At 40.5% G+C, this 14,801-nt stretch overlaps 1 protein-coding gene across 1 annotated transcript in view; it reads left to right on the plus strand.

Annotated features, from left to right (window-relative positions):
• The window catches only part of Arhgap42 (Rho GTPase activating protein 42), a gene marked incomplete at its 5' end in the record, with an annotated part of 234,285 nt that overhangs the window by 166,682 nt on the left and 52,802 nt on the right, over positions 1–14,801 (plus strand). Inside the window, 1 exon segment of the mRNA XM_005377961.2 lies at positions 6,053–6,163. Within this exon segment, the coding sequence (XP_005378018.1) occupies positions 6,053–6,163 (111 nt within the window).

Genomic DNA, 14,801 nt, shown 5'->3' on the forward strand with positions numbered 1-14,801 from the left:
AGCGGGGGGGGCGGGGAGTTGCTGAGGTGGCTCACCCACAGCGCACTCCACCGCCCAAAACGTCACAGGCAGTCTGGATCCATTCCCAGTCTTTCTTAAGGCCTCTGTTTCCCCCACTTGTCTGCTTCACAGTGAAGACCTATGATCAGATGTGTCATCCTCATCCTCCTCCTGGCAAAGCCTCTCTGAACTCCTTTTTACATTCATCCCGGTTCTCTGTGCTCTGTTCTCCGTATCCCTTTTCTTAATTCCCATGCTTCCAAGTTTAGCCATAGCTCATGCTTAACAAGTTGCAAGTGTCAAAATTTCCAGAGTCAAAAAGGACTAGGAATATTATTTCAGCATTTGATTCCCTTTTCTTCCAAAATACCTGTGTTCCTGTTGAAGACACCCGGTTTCTTCATTTACAGCTGATTCATACTGGGAAAATGGGCTTTGCTTGGTATGTGTATCTGAGTTCATTACAATCTGGGTCTTCCATGTTGAGACGTGCTTTGCTACAGTTCTGTTCATATGCAAAGGTCGCGTCACTGAAGTGAGATGGAAGACAATCTGCCAGTAAGGAAACTAGATTCAGTTTTACATTTCTTGGACATATTGACTTCTACGGGGATATGGTATTGCTTACTGTAATTTAATGTTCTGTTTATGCGTTCCAAATGTTTTAAAGCCCCGTACCTCTTGTTATATGTTGTGCTACAACAGACTTCAGAGAGAAGGTGGAAGGAGGCCCCGTGGCTGTCATCGTACACAGCCGTCCGCCACGCCGAGGACTGTGGCCAGGGGCCCTTGTAAAAACCGATTGCCTCAAAATCCACGGTGGTTTTTAGAGTCCCTAAAGAACTTTGGATTCTTGGTGAATGTGAGGGGCTACCCTTAGACAAGACGTTGCTGAAACCCGCTCAAGGAAATAGTAACTTTATCCTAACTGTAAAGCCCCTCAGAGGACATGCTACAGTTTTGCTTGACAGCTGTGCTCCGTGTGTAACTGTCCTTGGAGTCACCCGCACTCCTGTAGGCTTCGGTACAATAGGGTACTCGTTCTGGTTCTGTGTTGGGCTGGAGGCTAGAGAAAACTAATACAGTTAGTAATATCTTCTTCCCCATCTCGCTCCATAAATGCACAAGCACGTTCACACTTCTTTGCCAGGAGGTGCAGCCCTTAACGCAACACACCCTAGGCTGTGTTAAAGCAGCTCCTTAGGGATATATAGTGCAGACAGGAGAAAATATGACCTGGCGTTTCTCCCCTCTTCCCCGCCAAGAATTAAACCTGTCAGAGGGAGGTGCTGCTGCGCAAGCATTCAGTTCTGCGCCGGGGCGTTAACTGTCATCTGTCCCTTTGCGGAGCTTTGGCTCTTCTGTCAGCACCTTGCTTATTAACGTGTTCTCGAAAGGAGCCCTCTGTGCTGACTGCCGACTCCTTGTTCATGTTTCTGTAGAAACTAAGTGGCTGGCCAGTTTCAGAACGGACTTGACAGGGCAGCTTGTGTTGCCAGTTTCAGAGCCACGAATTAGACAGGCCATTGGAGTAAATAGTTAGAGAACTGGGGACAAACTTGTCAAAATTATAGTGGATGAAAAGAAATCACGTTTGATACGTGAATGAATAATTCATTTCCAAGGTGAAAATAAAAGGAAGAAATCATAAAGGGAATATAGAAGGACCTGAATGTATTAAAATAATCTATTTCAAAAAATATGAAACAAACTTAAATCCCAAAGCACTAGGGCATTGATAGAACATGACTCGGGATTGCCATCTTTTATGTGTAAGACACACTTGCACATCAGTAGAAAAGGTAGACTAAGGTTGTAAGAGAGAACTGATCAAAGAGGAACTATAAACTATAATAAATATTATCACAATGTCATATGTTTGAAATAATGCAAATTAGTAATAAGATGTCATCTTAAATTCATTAAAATATAACCATTGTTAGTGGAAGCATCAGAAACAAGACATACTTTTGTTCTCACGGGAACATAAAAGTATTTACTCATTCTTTGTTTCATTTTTATTTAGTATTAATGTTTGCAGTATAGAATAGTGGTGTCAATTTCGGACAGCCGGAACATGCGCCTAACAGATCCCGACCATTTTCAATCCCATGACCATTCTGCCTTACTCCCCTCCTCATCCTGAGGTGAATTGGACTTCATATTTCAACAAATCTGAATTGTGTCAAGTAGTTGAGCTTATTTCTATCGATAGATATTTACCTGAGGGAAGTGCACAAAAATTGTATAAATACTGTACAAAGACACAAATTATTCATAACATAAAAATTTAGAAACATCTGAAATGACACAAAAGAGTGATTGGGATAAATATGCAAATATAGTTGGCCACAAATGGAAAGTGATATGGCTGTTAAAAATTTCACAGGGAAAATCATTGAAAGACTTTGGGAAATATGGTGAGATTAAGCAAGGAAAAACAAAATAAATTTTAAGCTGACATATACAATAATATCTCAGATTTGTTTTGAAGTAGATTTGTGTGTGTGACCCACCAAAATATTACCAGTGAGATTGTACTCCACATTTCTGTGCAGTAGTGATGAAGAATAAACTTAGCATAATGAATATTTATTGCTTTTATAGTTAGAAGGAAAAGTAAAATGGAAAGTAGATTCCTGTTAGAAATCTGTGCCTCAGGTTTCCACACACCACTAAGTATTCTTCTAACAGATGCCTCTTACCCCAGCCCCTAATGAAGTAGATCCCTTCAGCTCAGTTGCAGGAGTCGTGTTCTTACCCAGCCATTTATACCCCCGAAGTCTCTGCTCCTTCCCTGTCGTCTGTCGTGTCTCCTCGAGCATGAGGATGTCTGCCGTTCACACTGCTCAGAGTCACCAAGGCTTTAGATTCCAAATCTCAGTGACACATGTGAGATCTTATCCATCATCATCTTTCCTGAATTTTCTCCTGTCTCCCATTTCCGTGGCTGTCTGTTAAGGTGATGTTATTCTTGTGTCAGATTCATCTTTATCTTTTCCCTTGCTTCTCACACTCTCATCTTGCAAGCTACCTTTCTTTGTAGGGGTGTGCTGCACATTTCACCATTACCAACTGAAAGATCTTATGTTCCCCTGTACGCGGTTTTATCCTCCTCTTCATCTTCTTGGGTACAGGGTCCTTGTCAGCATCACCCTCAGTGCTTGCACATCTGCAGCATGTAGTCTGTTAGCAGCTTTTCTATCTGAACTGTCATTTCTGATGGACCCAAACTGAGCATTCAGTCCCGTATCTTTTGATCAACCCAAAGAAAACATCTGACTTCTGGCTCTATTCCTTCATTCTGACTTTTCTCATTTATCTCTCTGCCTGCTCCAAGCCCGCTTATTCTTCAGAGGCTGTCTTAACCTTTTGTCCTCCGGGATTGATTAAACACGTATCACCTGTGGCTTCCCCATCTCAAGTCAGGACAGCTTAGTGTAGCCTGTTGGAGGGATTTAGGTACCTGTAGAACCATGTGGTTTTCCTGTGAAATGAATTTGATTTCCTACATTGTAGTCACTTCTGCATGTGGACAATGTACCCGTGCTGTTCTGACATAATTATTGTTAGTGTTCCGCGTTAGTATTGAAATCACCCCAGTTGGAAAGCTAAACCATCTCACTAACCTACTTACCCAGTACCAGATACATAGCACCTGTTGCTAGCCGACACATAAGCAAGTGTTCACTAGTGAACCACACAGTTGGCTTATATTATATATTATCTATTCCAAGTATAAAAATGCCATTATAAATCTAGTACTGAAAATAACTAAGTTGTCATATTCCTTAAGCACTGCACACCCTGGATGGCCTATCAGAGCAGCTTTGGTTTATCAAATTTCAGTTATCTAGGTGGGAGGTGCTTGAAAACATCTGTAACTGGCAATGAATAAGAATCATTCTTTTTCTTCTTTCTTTGCACCCTGCCCTTTGCCAGGAGGGGCAGTAGAATAGTGCCGTGCATAGCAAATACATTCCTGAAGAAGTGACTTCATGCTCTTGGGTCACGGTGCACAAGATTCTCACTGTGGTTGGTGATTTCCTAGGAGAACGTACAGGATGTAGGGTATAATCATATTCGTTATTACAGTGATAGGATAGAAAGAAAAACAGGCGAAGGGAATGAGCCTGGAGCAAAGTCTGGGGGAAGCCAGATCTAACCTCATTAGTCTCTTAGTGGGGAGGGGTAGGACATGCCTTCTTCCTCCAGCAGTGAACAGTGAGAGCACATGTAAAATGTTGTCTTACCAAGGAAGTTCATGAGAAAGTCACTGCTCGGAGTTCTGTTGCAGGATCATCAGTAGGGTACCGCTCTTCCTGGCGTTTACCCAGATTTCACACTCTCGAAAGGGAAGGAAGCATTTGGCATAAACCATATTGTTTGTACAGCTCAGGCGTATGAGCCATTCTTATCAGCGAGCCTCCCGGGCTCGCATTCCCAGATGTCAGCCAAGGGCCAGCTTTGTAAGATCTTTCAAAAGATAGAAGCCCAGACCTGCTGCTGTATTAACTGTTTCCGTACAACCTGTTGAATAGAACTAACCAGTGTAGGCGTGAAAGGTGTCGCAGTGTTAAAAGTTTCTTCCAATGTGCCAGGCAGCACAGTTAATGTCATCACATTCGAAAGTAAATACAACTTTTAAAATAGCTTGTAGAGTAGAATGTTACCTCGGAACCTAAAGATATTCTTGCATCCCTTTCGTCCATGGTATACTGAAGCTTGCTCGGGAGAGCCCAGTTTTGCGTCTCTTCCCAACGCCTGCCTTCAGTGATAATGAGTTTGTGATTTGAAGTGCTCATTTGGGGACTGTTTATACCACAGAAAGTTTTTTGCAGCAAAAATTACAAACAGGTTTTTCTTCCTAGAAAAATCAGTTGTTAAACATGTATATATCACCGTCTATGTCTCACTGCTAACTTAAGTTTCATTCTTATATATATATGAATTGTATTTCTCCCTAAGTGATGGTAAGAAGAAAAGAGGTATGGTTTATGTAGAATATGGATTTCCTTTTGATTTTTATAGTCGGTGCCTTGATCTTTCCTAAACAATCTGTGAGAACTCAGAAGTCTTTTATTCAAATCTTCAGCCGGATTTTTATATTTTTCACATAAATTACTTTAAAAACTTGAAATTATCAACTTTAAAAATCCAGGTGAGTTGCTGATAATGTTGGGTTGTTCCTAATTCCTGGTGTGTAACTAAAAGCATCAGATGATGATATTTTTAAAGGAGCTTGAAATGAAATCTTATGATGTGATGATGTCCGTGCCAAGAAACTTTTTTTTCCAGTTTTTCCTTTGTGAAGTTACTGTTTTAAATGTCACCGAAGCAGTTTTCCGTTCTCGAGTTTAAGCGGACCCCTGGGTGCTCCAGAGGGCCTGCGCGTGTCCTCTGCTTGCAGTCCTCTCAGCTGTCAGCCAGAAGTGTGAAGCTGACTAGTAACGGTGTCTCTGCGAACTGCAGTCACGCTTCAGGCCTGGGCCTGGGCGGGAGACGGCACGGAAGAGCGGTGAAAAGTGAAGTCAGAGAGAACGTGAAACCCCCAGTGACTCTCGCAGCCCTCATCAACGGGACCTTACTGCGATCGGAAGGAGCGCCTGCGCCTGACCCTCGTGGAGCGGGACTCCTCAGGCCGCAGCTATTGGATTTTTTTTTGTTGTTCTGCTACCATATTATTTTTCCAAGATTTTCCCTGAATAATGCAACCCTTCTGCTTAGTATTCTCAGACGCTTCTCCCTCAGCTGATGCCCAGATTTGCTATTCAAGGTGGAAGGTCTTTCATACCCTGCAGAAAGACTGTCAAACCCTTGCAGTGCTTTTTTTTCTTTCCCATCAGAGTAACTCCTGACATGTCCTGTGTCTGTTTCTTGACTCCATATACTGTAAGCTTTTGTGAGTACGGGCTGCGAAACTGCTATATTAAATCTTCCTGCAGAATTGTTGCGATAAAAATTCTGAAGTGCTGTGTTCACGGACTGCCTCTGTGGAGAGCCACTGGTGATTCCTCCCTGTGCCATGCCTCACCTGCTTCTCGTCCTTTAGGCAGATACACAGATTGACCGAGAACATCAAAACTTCTATGAAGCATCGCTGGAATATGTCTTTAAAATTCAAGAGGTTCAAGAAAAGAAGAAGTTTGAATTTGTTGAGCCGGTAAGTTTTTAATTCCCTGTAACATAGTAGGTAGGCTCAGAGCAACCTATGAAAATAAACTGTGCGATGATTTCCTGTTGAAAAGTCTAATCTATAAAAATGAAAGTGCACTGGGCAGCGATGAGCAGCCAGAGAACAAGGCACTTTTCGGACAGTGAGTTCTACTGTGGGACTTTAATAGTGTGTTATGTCATACATTTATGAAAACCCATAGGGTATACAGAACCAAAGTGAGCCTTAGTATACACGGTGAGTTCACTTAATTTGTATTGGTACTGGCACATCGACTGTAATAAATCTACCACGAGAATGCGAGGTATTAACAATAGAGCACATTGTTTGTGGAGGACAGCAGGGGCTCAGGAAACAGGGAAGACCAGAGGGCGCACAGGGAACCCTTCCTGTTTTCTGCTCAGCTTGTTGGAAAACTTAAACTACTCTAAAAATAAAGGAGTTAATTTTGAAACTAAAAAATGATGTGCGTTACCTATATAGGAGTGAATACACCTTGCCGGTAATGTGACCCGCTCACCAAAGCTTTAGGCCGGCAGGGAAGGTCTGAAGCTCTTTCCCCCTATATCCCTGTCAATACCTAGCAAGATGTGCGTGACGGTTCCTATGAAGTCATTTCTTTTCCTAAGCGAGTAAAAACGTGTGGATTCTCTCCGTGTAAATTGCATCACAGAGAAGAACATAGCATTTTTTCAAATCATCCCCTAGTATGTATAATAGTGCATAAATAAGCATCTTTATAACGTAGCATCCATAATAATTATGTAATAATTAAGTAAACTGGAGTCAAGGTAATCTTCTGATAATAGGTATAAAAATATATCTCACTTCCCATTGGAGGAGACAGTATTAATAAACGCATAAGTAATAAATGGGTAATGTATAATAAAGTGAAATACCTTGTTGCTACTTTAGTAGGTAGTAATGAGAAGGGACAGGATGCCAGCATTTAAAAGTGTATTTGACATAGTTCATCTTCTAATGGAAGCCCCTAAAGTTGGTGCCCCGAAGATAATGCGAAGTTGAAGAGCAGAGCCTGTGGGAAATATGGTCCCTCCCTGGCTTCCAGGGCTGCTTTGCTACAGCCACTGCCTCTCCTATAAACTGCGTTCTTAGCAAGTTTCTAAGACCACGCCTGAGCTAGAAAGATTAAAAGACTAGAGGCCGTAAGTCCAGCTGGGGGATTTAACTTTCACCTTTCATTTAGAGTAAAAGACTTAATGACAAATTCTGCTCGCTAAACAACTAAGTCCTTAAATTCCTTGGAATAAATTGGTAACGAGTAGCAGAACCGGGAAGGTCTAACTGAACTTCGTATGACTTCTGAAGCTCACTGCGGGCTCAGGGACAGTGACTTAGCCTAACAGCCCTTCCGCTAAGACGGAAGCCACGATGATCCCTGTTCCTGGGCCCCTTGCCTGAGCCTCGCCCCAGAATCCCGCCACGGTGTTCGAAGCCTCGGAGCCACACTTCTTGCCCGCAGACTCCTTCCCCAGCACCTGCCTCCTGGTATTTCTGAATTTGAGCTCTTTTTGCCACCAGCTGTCAGACTCATGAATTCTGGTGTTTTCCTGCACATTTCCTCCTTATGTGTTCTCATTTCCTTGAGACACTGCTCACGTGCTGTGCTGTCATTCCTCCCCACACCTGGAATGACCTCTGCACACCTGCACGCCTCTCTCCTTCCGGGAGAGTGCCAGGAGGTAGCCTGTTCCATTGTCTACGTCTCTTTAGAGCCCATTTTGTATGGGAAGAGTGCACTAGACCGTTCTGTACTATGACATCAGATGCATGGAAAGAAGATTATGAAAGCGTTTGCTCACAGGTGGTAGGAAGAATGATAAGAATTCATGGATCCCTGTGAAGCCATAGCAAAATGGAAACTACCCTTTAGCTGAAATGTGTCTTCTTCCGTTCCATCTGCCTTGCTTCAGACTGTGGTATTCTGATAAATCTTCTGTAACACATGCCTTGCTTATGATACCATGATCAAAACTGATGTTAAATTTGTACTTTCCACAGTATTTTCTTGGCTGCTGTGTTTTTTCCTATTAGACTGTCAGGCCAATCAAAATAGTACTGCCGGGTTAGTCCCACCCTCATTTCTAGCCTCAAAAGCACTTGATAGAGTTCCACTTAATTTTCATTTCACTAATGAGAAGACTATAAATGGGATAAGTGAATTCTTAACATGCATGCTGATCGTACACATTTCCAAAATAATTTGGAAAGAACAGTCTTTTAAAAGTCCAAGATCAAGGCTCAGGGGAGCTATAAACTTAGAAGCACTTGAGGATATTTTAATATTTTTGCAGTTTTTATTTTGGATAAATCCACTTTGTATCTGCTTTGCTGCACATTGCAGAACTGTAGCAGTCTCTCCTAATTTTAGCCCAGATTAATTTAACAAATGAGCACTGAAGAAAGCGAATGTTGGAGGGGTAAAACCTGTGCCTTCTAGATTGTAAGGTATAGAGCAGAAAATACAAGTAGAAGATAGCAATTCACACTAAGTAGTAGTATTTCTTGATCATACATTTGAAAAAATTTCACATTGTTTCACTTACTATCACTTGATAGATTCTTTTTACTGCTGTGAACAATGTTGTTCGCGTTCTTATGCAGGTACATATTTTAATCTCTCGCACTACAATTACTGAATTACATAATTCTATGTTTGATCATCTGAAGAACTACTGGACTTGGGCTTTACATTTCACTTTGTGTTTCAAGTGGTACTTTGTGTTCCACTGGTACTGTATGATGGGTCGTTTCCCATGTCCTTACCAAACTTGCTGTTCACGCATTTTTTTACTCCAGCCATCTGTCTTCATCAACTTCTCATCACTAGGACAAAATACTCAACAACCACAGCTTAATCCCTTGGAGCATAACACAGTTTTTTGTCATAAAGGCCATACACGTGGGTGTGTCAAACCCACATCTATTCTTTAGAATTTTTCTATTGATGAATTATTAATTTTAATCTTAGGAGTTTTATTATATTAAACAATGAGTGCTTAACAGGAAAAAATCACAAAAATAAAGTATTGCATTTTTAGTATGTCTTGAGCATTTATAAAAAAGCATCAAATTTTTCAACATTGACTGGTTTTTGATGTACAAAGTCTAAAAAAGAGCAGCAGAAATAAATTCCCATGTGAACTACAATGAAAATACCAATAACACTCTACAAAAAAAAATCTTCAGTTCTTACACCTGAGGCAGTCTGGGCACGTGACAACAGCGTGACGTCGCCTACCCTGACAGCACAGCTGTGTTGCTTTCCTAGCCCTTTTGTAGGACGTGCTTGACATCCTGTTGTTTTGTCAAGAGTTCTTACTGTATTGTGCAATGTGTGGTTAACAGGAAGGTAAAAGTATCAATGAAACAAAGTATTCAATTTTTAATATATTTTGCACATTTAGAATAAACATGAACATTTTCCCATCAGCTGCTTCTAAAACCTAAGAGATAACATCAGAAATAAAAACCTAAGTGAACTACAGTGTCAACACAAACAAGAGTCTATCACAGAAACAGTCTCAGCCTCGCTGTCACGCCCTAGGCAGTGTCCTCCCATGATGCCTGCGTGTTCCATCCACACATCGCACTTTCACTGACAGCACACGTGCTTAACTTTCCTTTCCTGTGTGGGAGGCCATCATTGTCACCTCTCTTCCTGTTTTGTCAGGAGCTTCCTACTATGTTGTACAACCCAATCTTAGCCAGGAAATAAGATCTCAATAAAATATCAAAGGTGTACAGAGTGTTTACAGTAGACATCAGCATTTTAACATCACCTGATTACTTGCTTACAAAACCTAAGGGATAACATCAGAAATAAAAGCAATGACAATATCAATAGAACTCTACAATGTAAATAATCCTTGCTTCAGCTGTCACACCCAACGTAGTCTTCACACATAAAAATTGCATGTTCCATACACAAATACCACTTACACTGATGGCATGTTCGTTCTGTTTTCCTAAGAAAATTTCTCCATAGTATTTTGCACTTGTTATTTTCTTTGTAAACTATCAAACTGCTTTTGCCACACACATTTAAGATCAAGTGAAACACAGCCATTGGCCAGTGCTTTGTGTTTCAAGTGACATCACAGTTGCTGCATAACTCATCAACAACATCTACTCCGTCTTTGGTTTTGTTGTAGAAAGTTTCCATTTCAAGCTTCTATTTTGTTGAGGTTTTCTATCAGTTATTTCCATCATAGTGCAGTCTTGACATCAGCAGTACCAGTTTTTTTTCCTTTGCCATATATGAGGTGAATGTAAATCTTTCTGAAATCCAAATATTTTACTACACAATTCTCTGTTTTGAAATTGCAACATTTTGTTTGGAATTTCTGCTTTGTTTCTGCATATAGTTCCTGTGCTGGTCAAGTTGTGTTGTATAGTTCCTGTGCTGGTCAATTTGTGTTAGCAAATGTAACCTCAACTGCAAACTGGTAAACCAGTTGTTGAATGTCACATTTTGATTAGTTTGGTGAGATGGGAGCAATAACTCTGTTCACAGCATCATTCGGTGTGTAACTGTACCAGTAAGGACCTGATGGATGAATTTCAGGATAAATTTCTAAATTGAAAGCATAATAAGTCTTCCCATCTATAAGGACATACATTTTTATGTCCTTTTTATGACTTACATTTTGACCCATCACTTTTCCATAAGTCTTTTACATTCCTGCAATTACCCCGAGAAATCCTTGCTGAGTACAGCAAACCTATGAATGCTTTCAGTTCTGCTAGTGAACTGTCATAACAGATATATTTTTGACTATTGCTGTTGGTCTAAACAGAACATTTTGCTTTTATTTCAGCCTTCGTGTATTCCATAGCATCTTGTAGCATTTCATCTGTTACAATTTCCAACACTGAATGGCAGTGCTGGCATTCTGTCCATACGTTTCACACCTGCCAATACCCACACTATATTTCCAGACCGAGTTCTAACATTGGACTGTTTATTTGGTTACAAGACCATTTTGTAACATTTCAACTGGTCAAATATGTACCCGCATTGTTGATTTCTTCATCATCTGAATCAAGGAAGTCTGCACTCCCTGTGTCTGTATCAGTCAGTTCATGTTCCATTTCACTGTCACAGGAACTTTGGCTTACATGACCAAAGTCAAAATCATCATCATCATCATCATCATCATCATCATACACCCACACCACTCTTCTGTTATGAAAACATGTATTTTACCATAATGGATCATCTTCATCATCCATTTACAAGTAATCTAATGATTTACTTTTGACACCCCAAAACTTGCAGACTTGTGCCATTGTACTGAATTGGTATACTTCTACCAGAAAAATCAAAAGAAGACTTTTTTTAAACAAATCCTAAAGTGGTGTGGGTGTATTACACCCACTGTGATGCTCAGGTAAACATACACAAAATCTGTTAAACAGAACACTGTATTATTGGAAATCCTGGTTTAAAACTTTTGCACATGTGTACACACCTTGTTTTTCATAGTACCAAGTGGGTAAACGCAAAGACTGCTTCCTTTATTCCTCAGACAAAGGTACTGAGATGCACAGCTGGCTACTATTATGCTAAAGTAAAAATTTACAGTAGAAAAGTAAGGGATGTGTTTGTGAAACCCAGTGTTATGCTCTTAGGAAGAGCAAATTTTTGTTGTCCCCCAGTTTAGTCTCTGGTTGGCTGGCTCCAAGGCATTGCAGAAGAAAAGATGCTTAACCCATTGTAGCCAGGAAGCACAGAGAGAGAGGAGCTGGGGACACAGATGTACCCTACATGGTCATGCTCCATTACCCACCTCCTAACAGCAAGCCAGCTGTGATGCCCCCAAATCCGGTCACCTTCCAAAATTTCCATCTAGGAGCACATGAGGCCTTTGGAGAGCATCTAGATATGAACCATGATAGTCCACCTGTGGCCCCCAAAGGACTCATGCACACCTCTTTAATGTATTTAGTTCATGTCTTAACAGTTCCAGCATTGCTGAAAAGTCCAAATCCAAAGTCTCTTCTGAGACTCAAGGCAAACTCTTTTCAGTCCCTATAAAATTCAAAAAGAAAGTTAAACACTTCCAACTTACAATGGCACAGGGTAAAAGTCCCCATTACAAAAAGGAGAACAGGAGGATAGAAAGAAATCAAATGGAAGCAAGACTGAAACCCAGCAAACCCAAAATCCTGTAGCTCCATGTCTGGCACTTCCGTGTGATCACCGAATTAGGTTTGGCAACCTTCGTTCCTCCTTTGGAAAGGCTGCTGCAAAGGCTCTCTAGAAGCACAGTCTCAAATCCAAGAGCACATTTGGAGCGTGATGGCTGGTGTTTTCCCTGTGGGCCATCACTGCTTCCTTGGCGTTTTATAAGCTGAAGAAAATGGTTAATTGACAGTCATCGGGCGAGGAACGACTCACATTGTCTTCCGAGTGTTTGCGCCCCGGTCTCGCACCCAGGGTGGGCAGCAGGCACCTGGAATTGCTGTGTGTCCTGCTGCTGAGTTCGCCCCTCGCCCTCGTGCCAGCTCCAGCCCCTTTCTCGGCTCTTGTTTTTTTCCCTGCCTTGTACAGTATCGGTGACTGTGGCCCCTTGAAGCGTGGACCTTTTGGAAGTGCCACATCTGTACTGCATTTTGTTAATTATCTGGTGATCAGGAAGGTGGGAAAATACGAATATTTCTTGGATGACTTTTAATGAGCTCATTTTAAAAACTATTAGAAGTGCTATATAAATTCTTACTTTTGGTCAGGTTACTAAAGGGACAGTAATTTGATTCTAAAACTCTTGGGAATAATATAGTGCTATATGAGAGTTTCCCAGTGATAAAAAGGAATTCCTTAGTATGCATGTCTCTATTTGTTTTCATGAGAAACCATGAAGATGTCAGTATGTAATACAATTTGAAGATATCAATGTGTAATACAACAAGCATTGTTAATTTCCTACCACTTTGTTTGTAACTCTGTATTGTCTCTACTGTTCTTTTGCTATTTTGTAAAAGGTTGTCTGTCTGTTAATGTTTTCCTCCTTTTAGTTTTAAAATAAGAAAAAAAAATCTTCAAAGAAAAAAGATTACTTAAATACAAAAAAGAAAAACCTAATCTGTCTAGTATTCAGACACTAGCTACTAAGATACATTGACCAAAGAAAATGATATATGCAGAGTACAATTTTAAAAAGTTTTCAGGCTGTCCTGTTAAGTCCTGTTGGTTTAACATCATGGAATTTATCAAGAATGAAATAAAGGAGTATTTATCCAAACCTACAAAAAAACTTAACTCTGCTGCCATCTAGAGACAGTTGTTTCATATGCATGCTCTTTATTAAACTTTCCCAAAAGCTGCTTCCAAAGGCAGTGTGGGACAAAAAGAAAAGATGTGTGTTCTTCATGTACAGTGTGTATGTATTTTCTGTAGAGTAGTACATTCCCTAGCGGTTGCTTACCATATGTTGTGAGTTTAAAACATTTTGTCTGCTACTAAATGATTCTGAATCCTGCTAAAAGATGCCAGTGGCTTTATGTTCTCCTTGATTAAAGTTGCTGCATCCTAAGATGCTGAGGATGGGGCTGGGGATTTAGCTCAGGGCACAGCGCGCCCGACAAGCACAAGGACGTGAGTTCAATCCCCGGGACTGAAGAAAAAAAAAAAAAGACTAAGATGCTGAGGATGGAGAATACTCTGAATAAAAACGGAGGTGCTGGAATCATATTTCTAAAAACAAGATTAAGAACCTCACAGCCGGGATACTTGCGCAGGAGAGTTTTACCTTGGAGACTCGCATGCTGCTCAGCACGGCTGCAGCGTTAGGGTGAGGAGGGCTGTCTCACAGGCAGTCATGGTTCAGCAGAGGACCCAGCATCCTCTCTATATGACTTGGCTTCTGAAATTGTGTATCGCTTTAGGACCAGAGTATTAAGCCAGGACAGAACAGTCCAAATACCTCATAAACCTCCATGGCTAGGGATATCAACTGAACATTTGTTAAATTCTTTTAATGATGTTCTGGTTAAATTCAAAATTGTTTGCTTCCTGTTTCAGAAGCATCAAGGTGCTTTCTCCTTCCAAATGTCTGGACACTCAGAATAGGCAATTAGTTGGTTTGTGGAAAATCTGTCACAGATATTCTGAGTTTATCTTCTTCATAAATTGTACTAACTTTTATGCCTATCAAGATTTTAAAACAGCGTGTGCTCCATGTAGCGTCCAGTTTAGAGTGAGACAGTTTAATTGTACAGTAATTCCCAATGCTGTCATGAAACAGTACTCCAACAACAACTTCATAAATGTACTGCTATTCAGAGGACTAGCACTATTTGTTTCAAAAGTATTCCATATTTCATCTCTGAAAAGTGCTAAATCTGTATACTTAAAGTCTAATTAAAAATATTTTTAATCCTATTTTCAGCTCCACTTTAGTTTACATAGGTTCCATTAAGGTAGACTGCATGTTTTATTGGATAGTCTGTTGGATATGTTTTAGCACCATCTTTAGCTTGCTCTATTGAGTATTTATTTTGGACAGTAACTATCAGTTGATGTAAAATTGAGAATATAAAATTGAGAAATATATAAAAATATATATTTATATATTATATTTATATAATATATATTATATTA

Source organism: Chinchilla lanigera, unplaced genomic scaffold (genome assembly GCF_000276665.1).
Source record: "Chinchilla lanigera isolate Chin_1 unplaced genomic scaffold, ChiLan1.0 scaffold00011, whole genome shotgun sequence".
In the NCBI taxonomy this organism is placed as follows: Eukaryota; Metazoa; Chordata; class Mammalia; order Rodentia; family Chinchillidae; genus Chinchilla; species Chinchilla lanigera.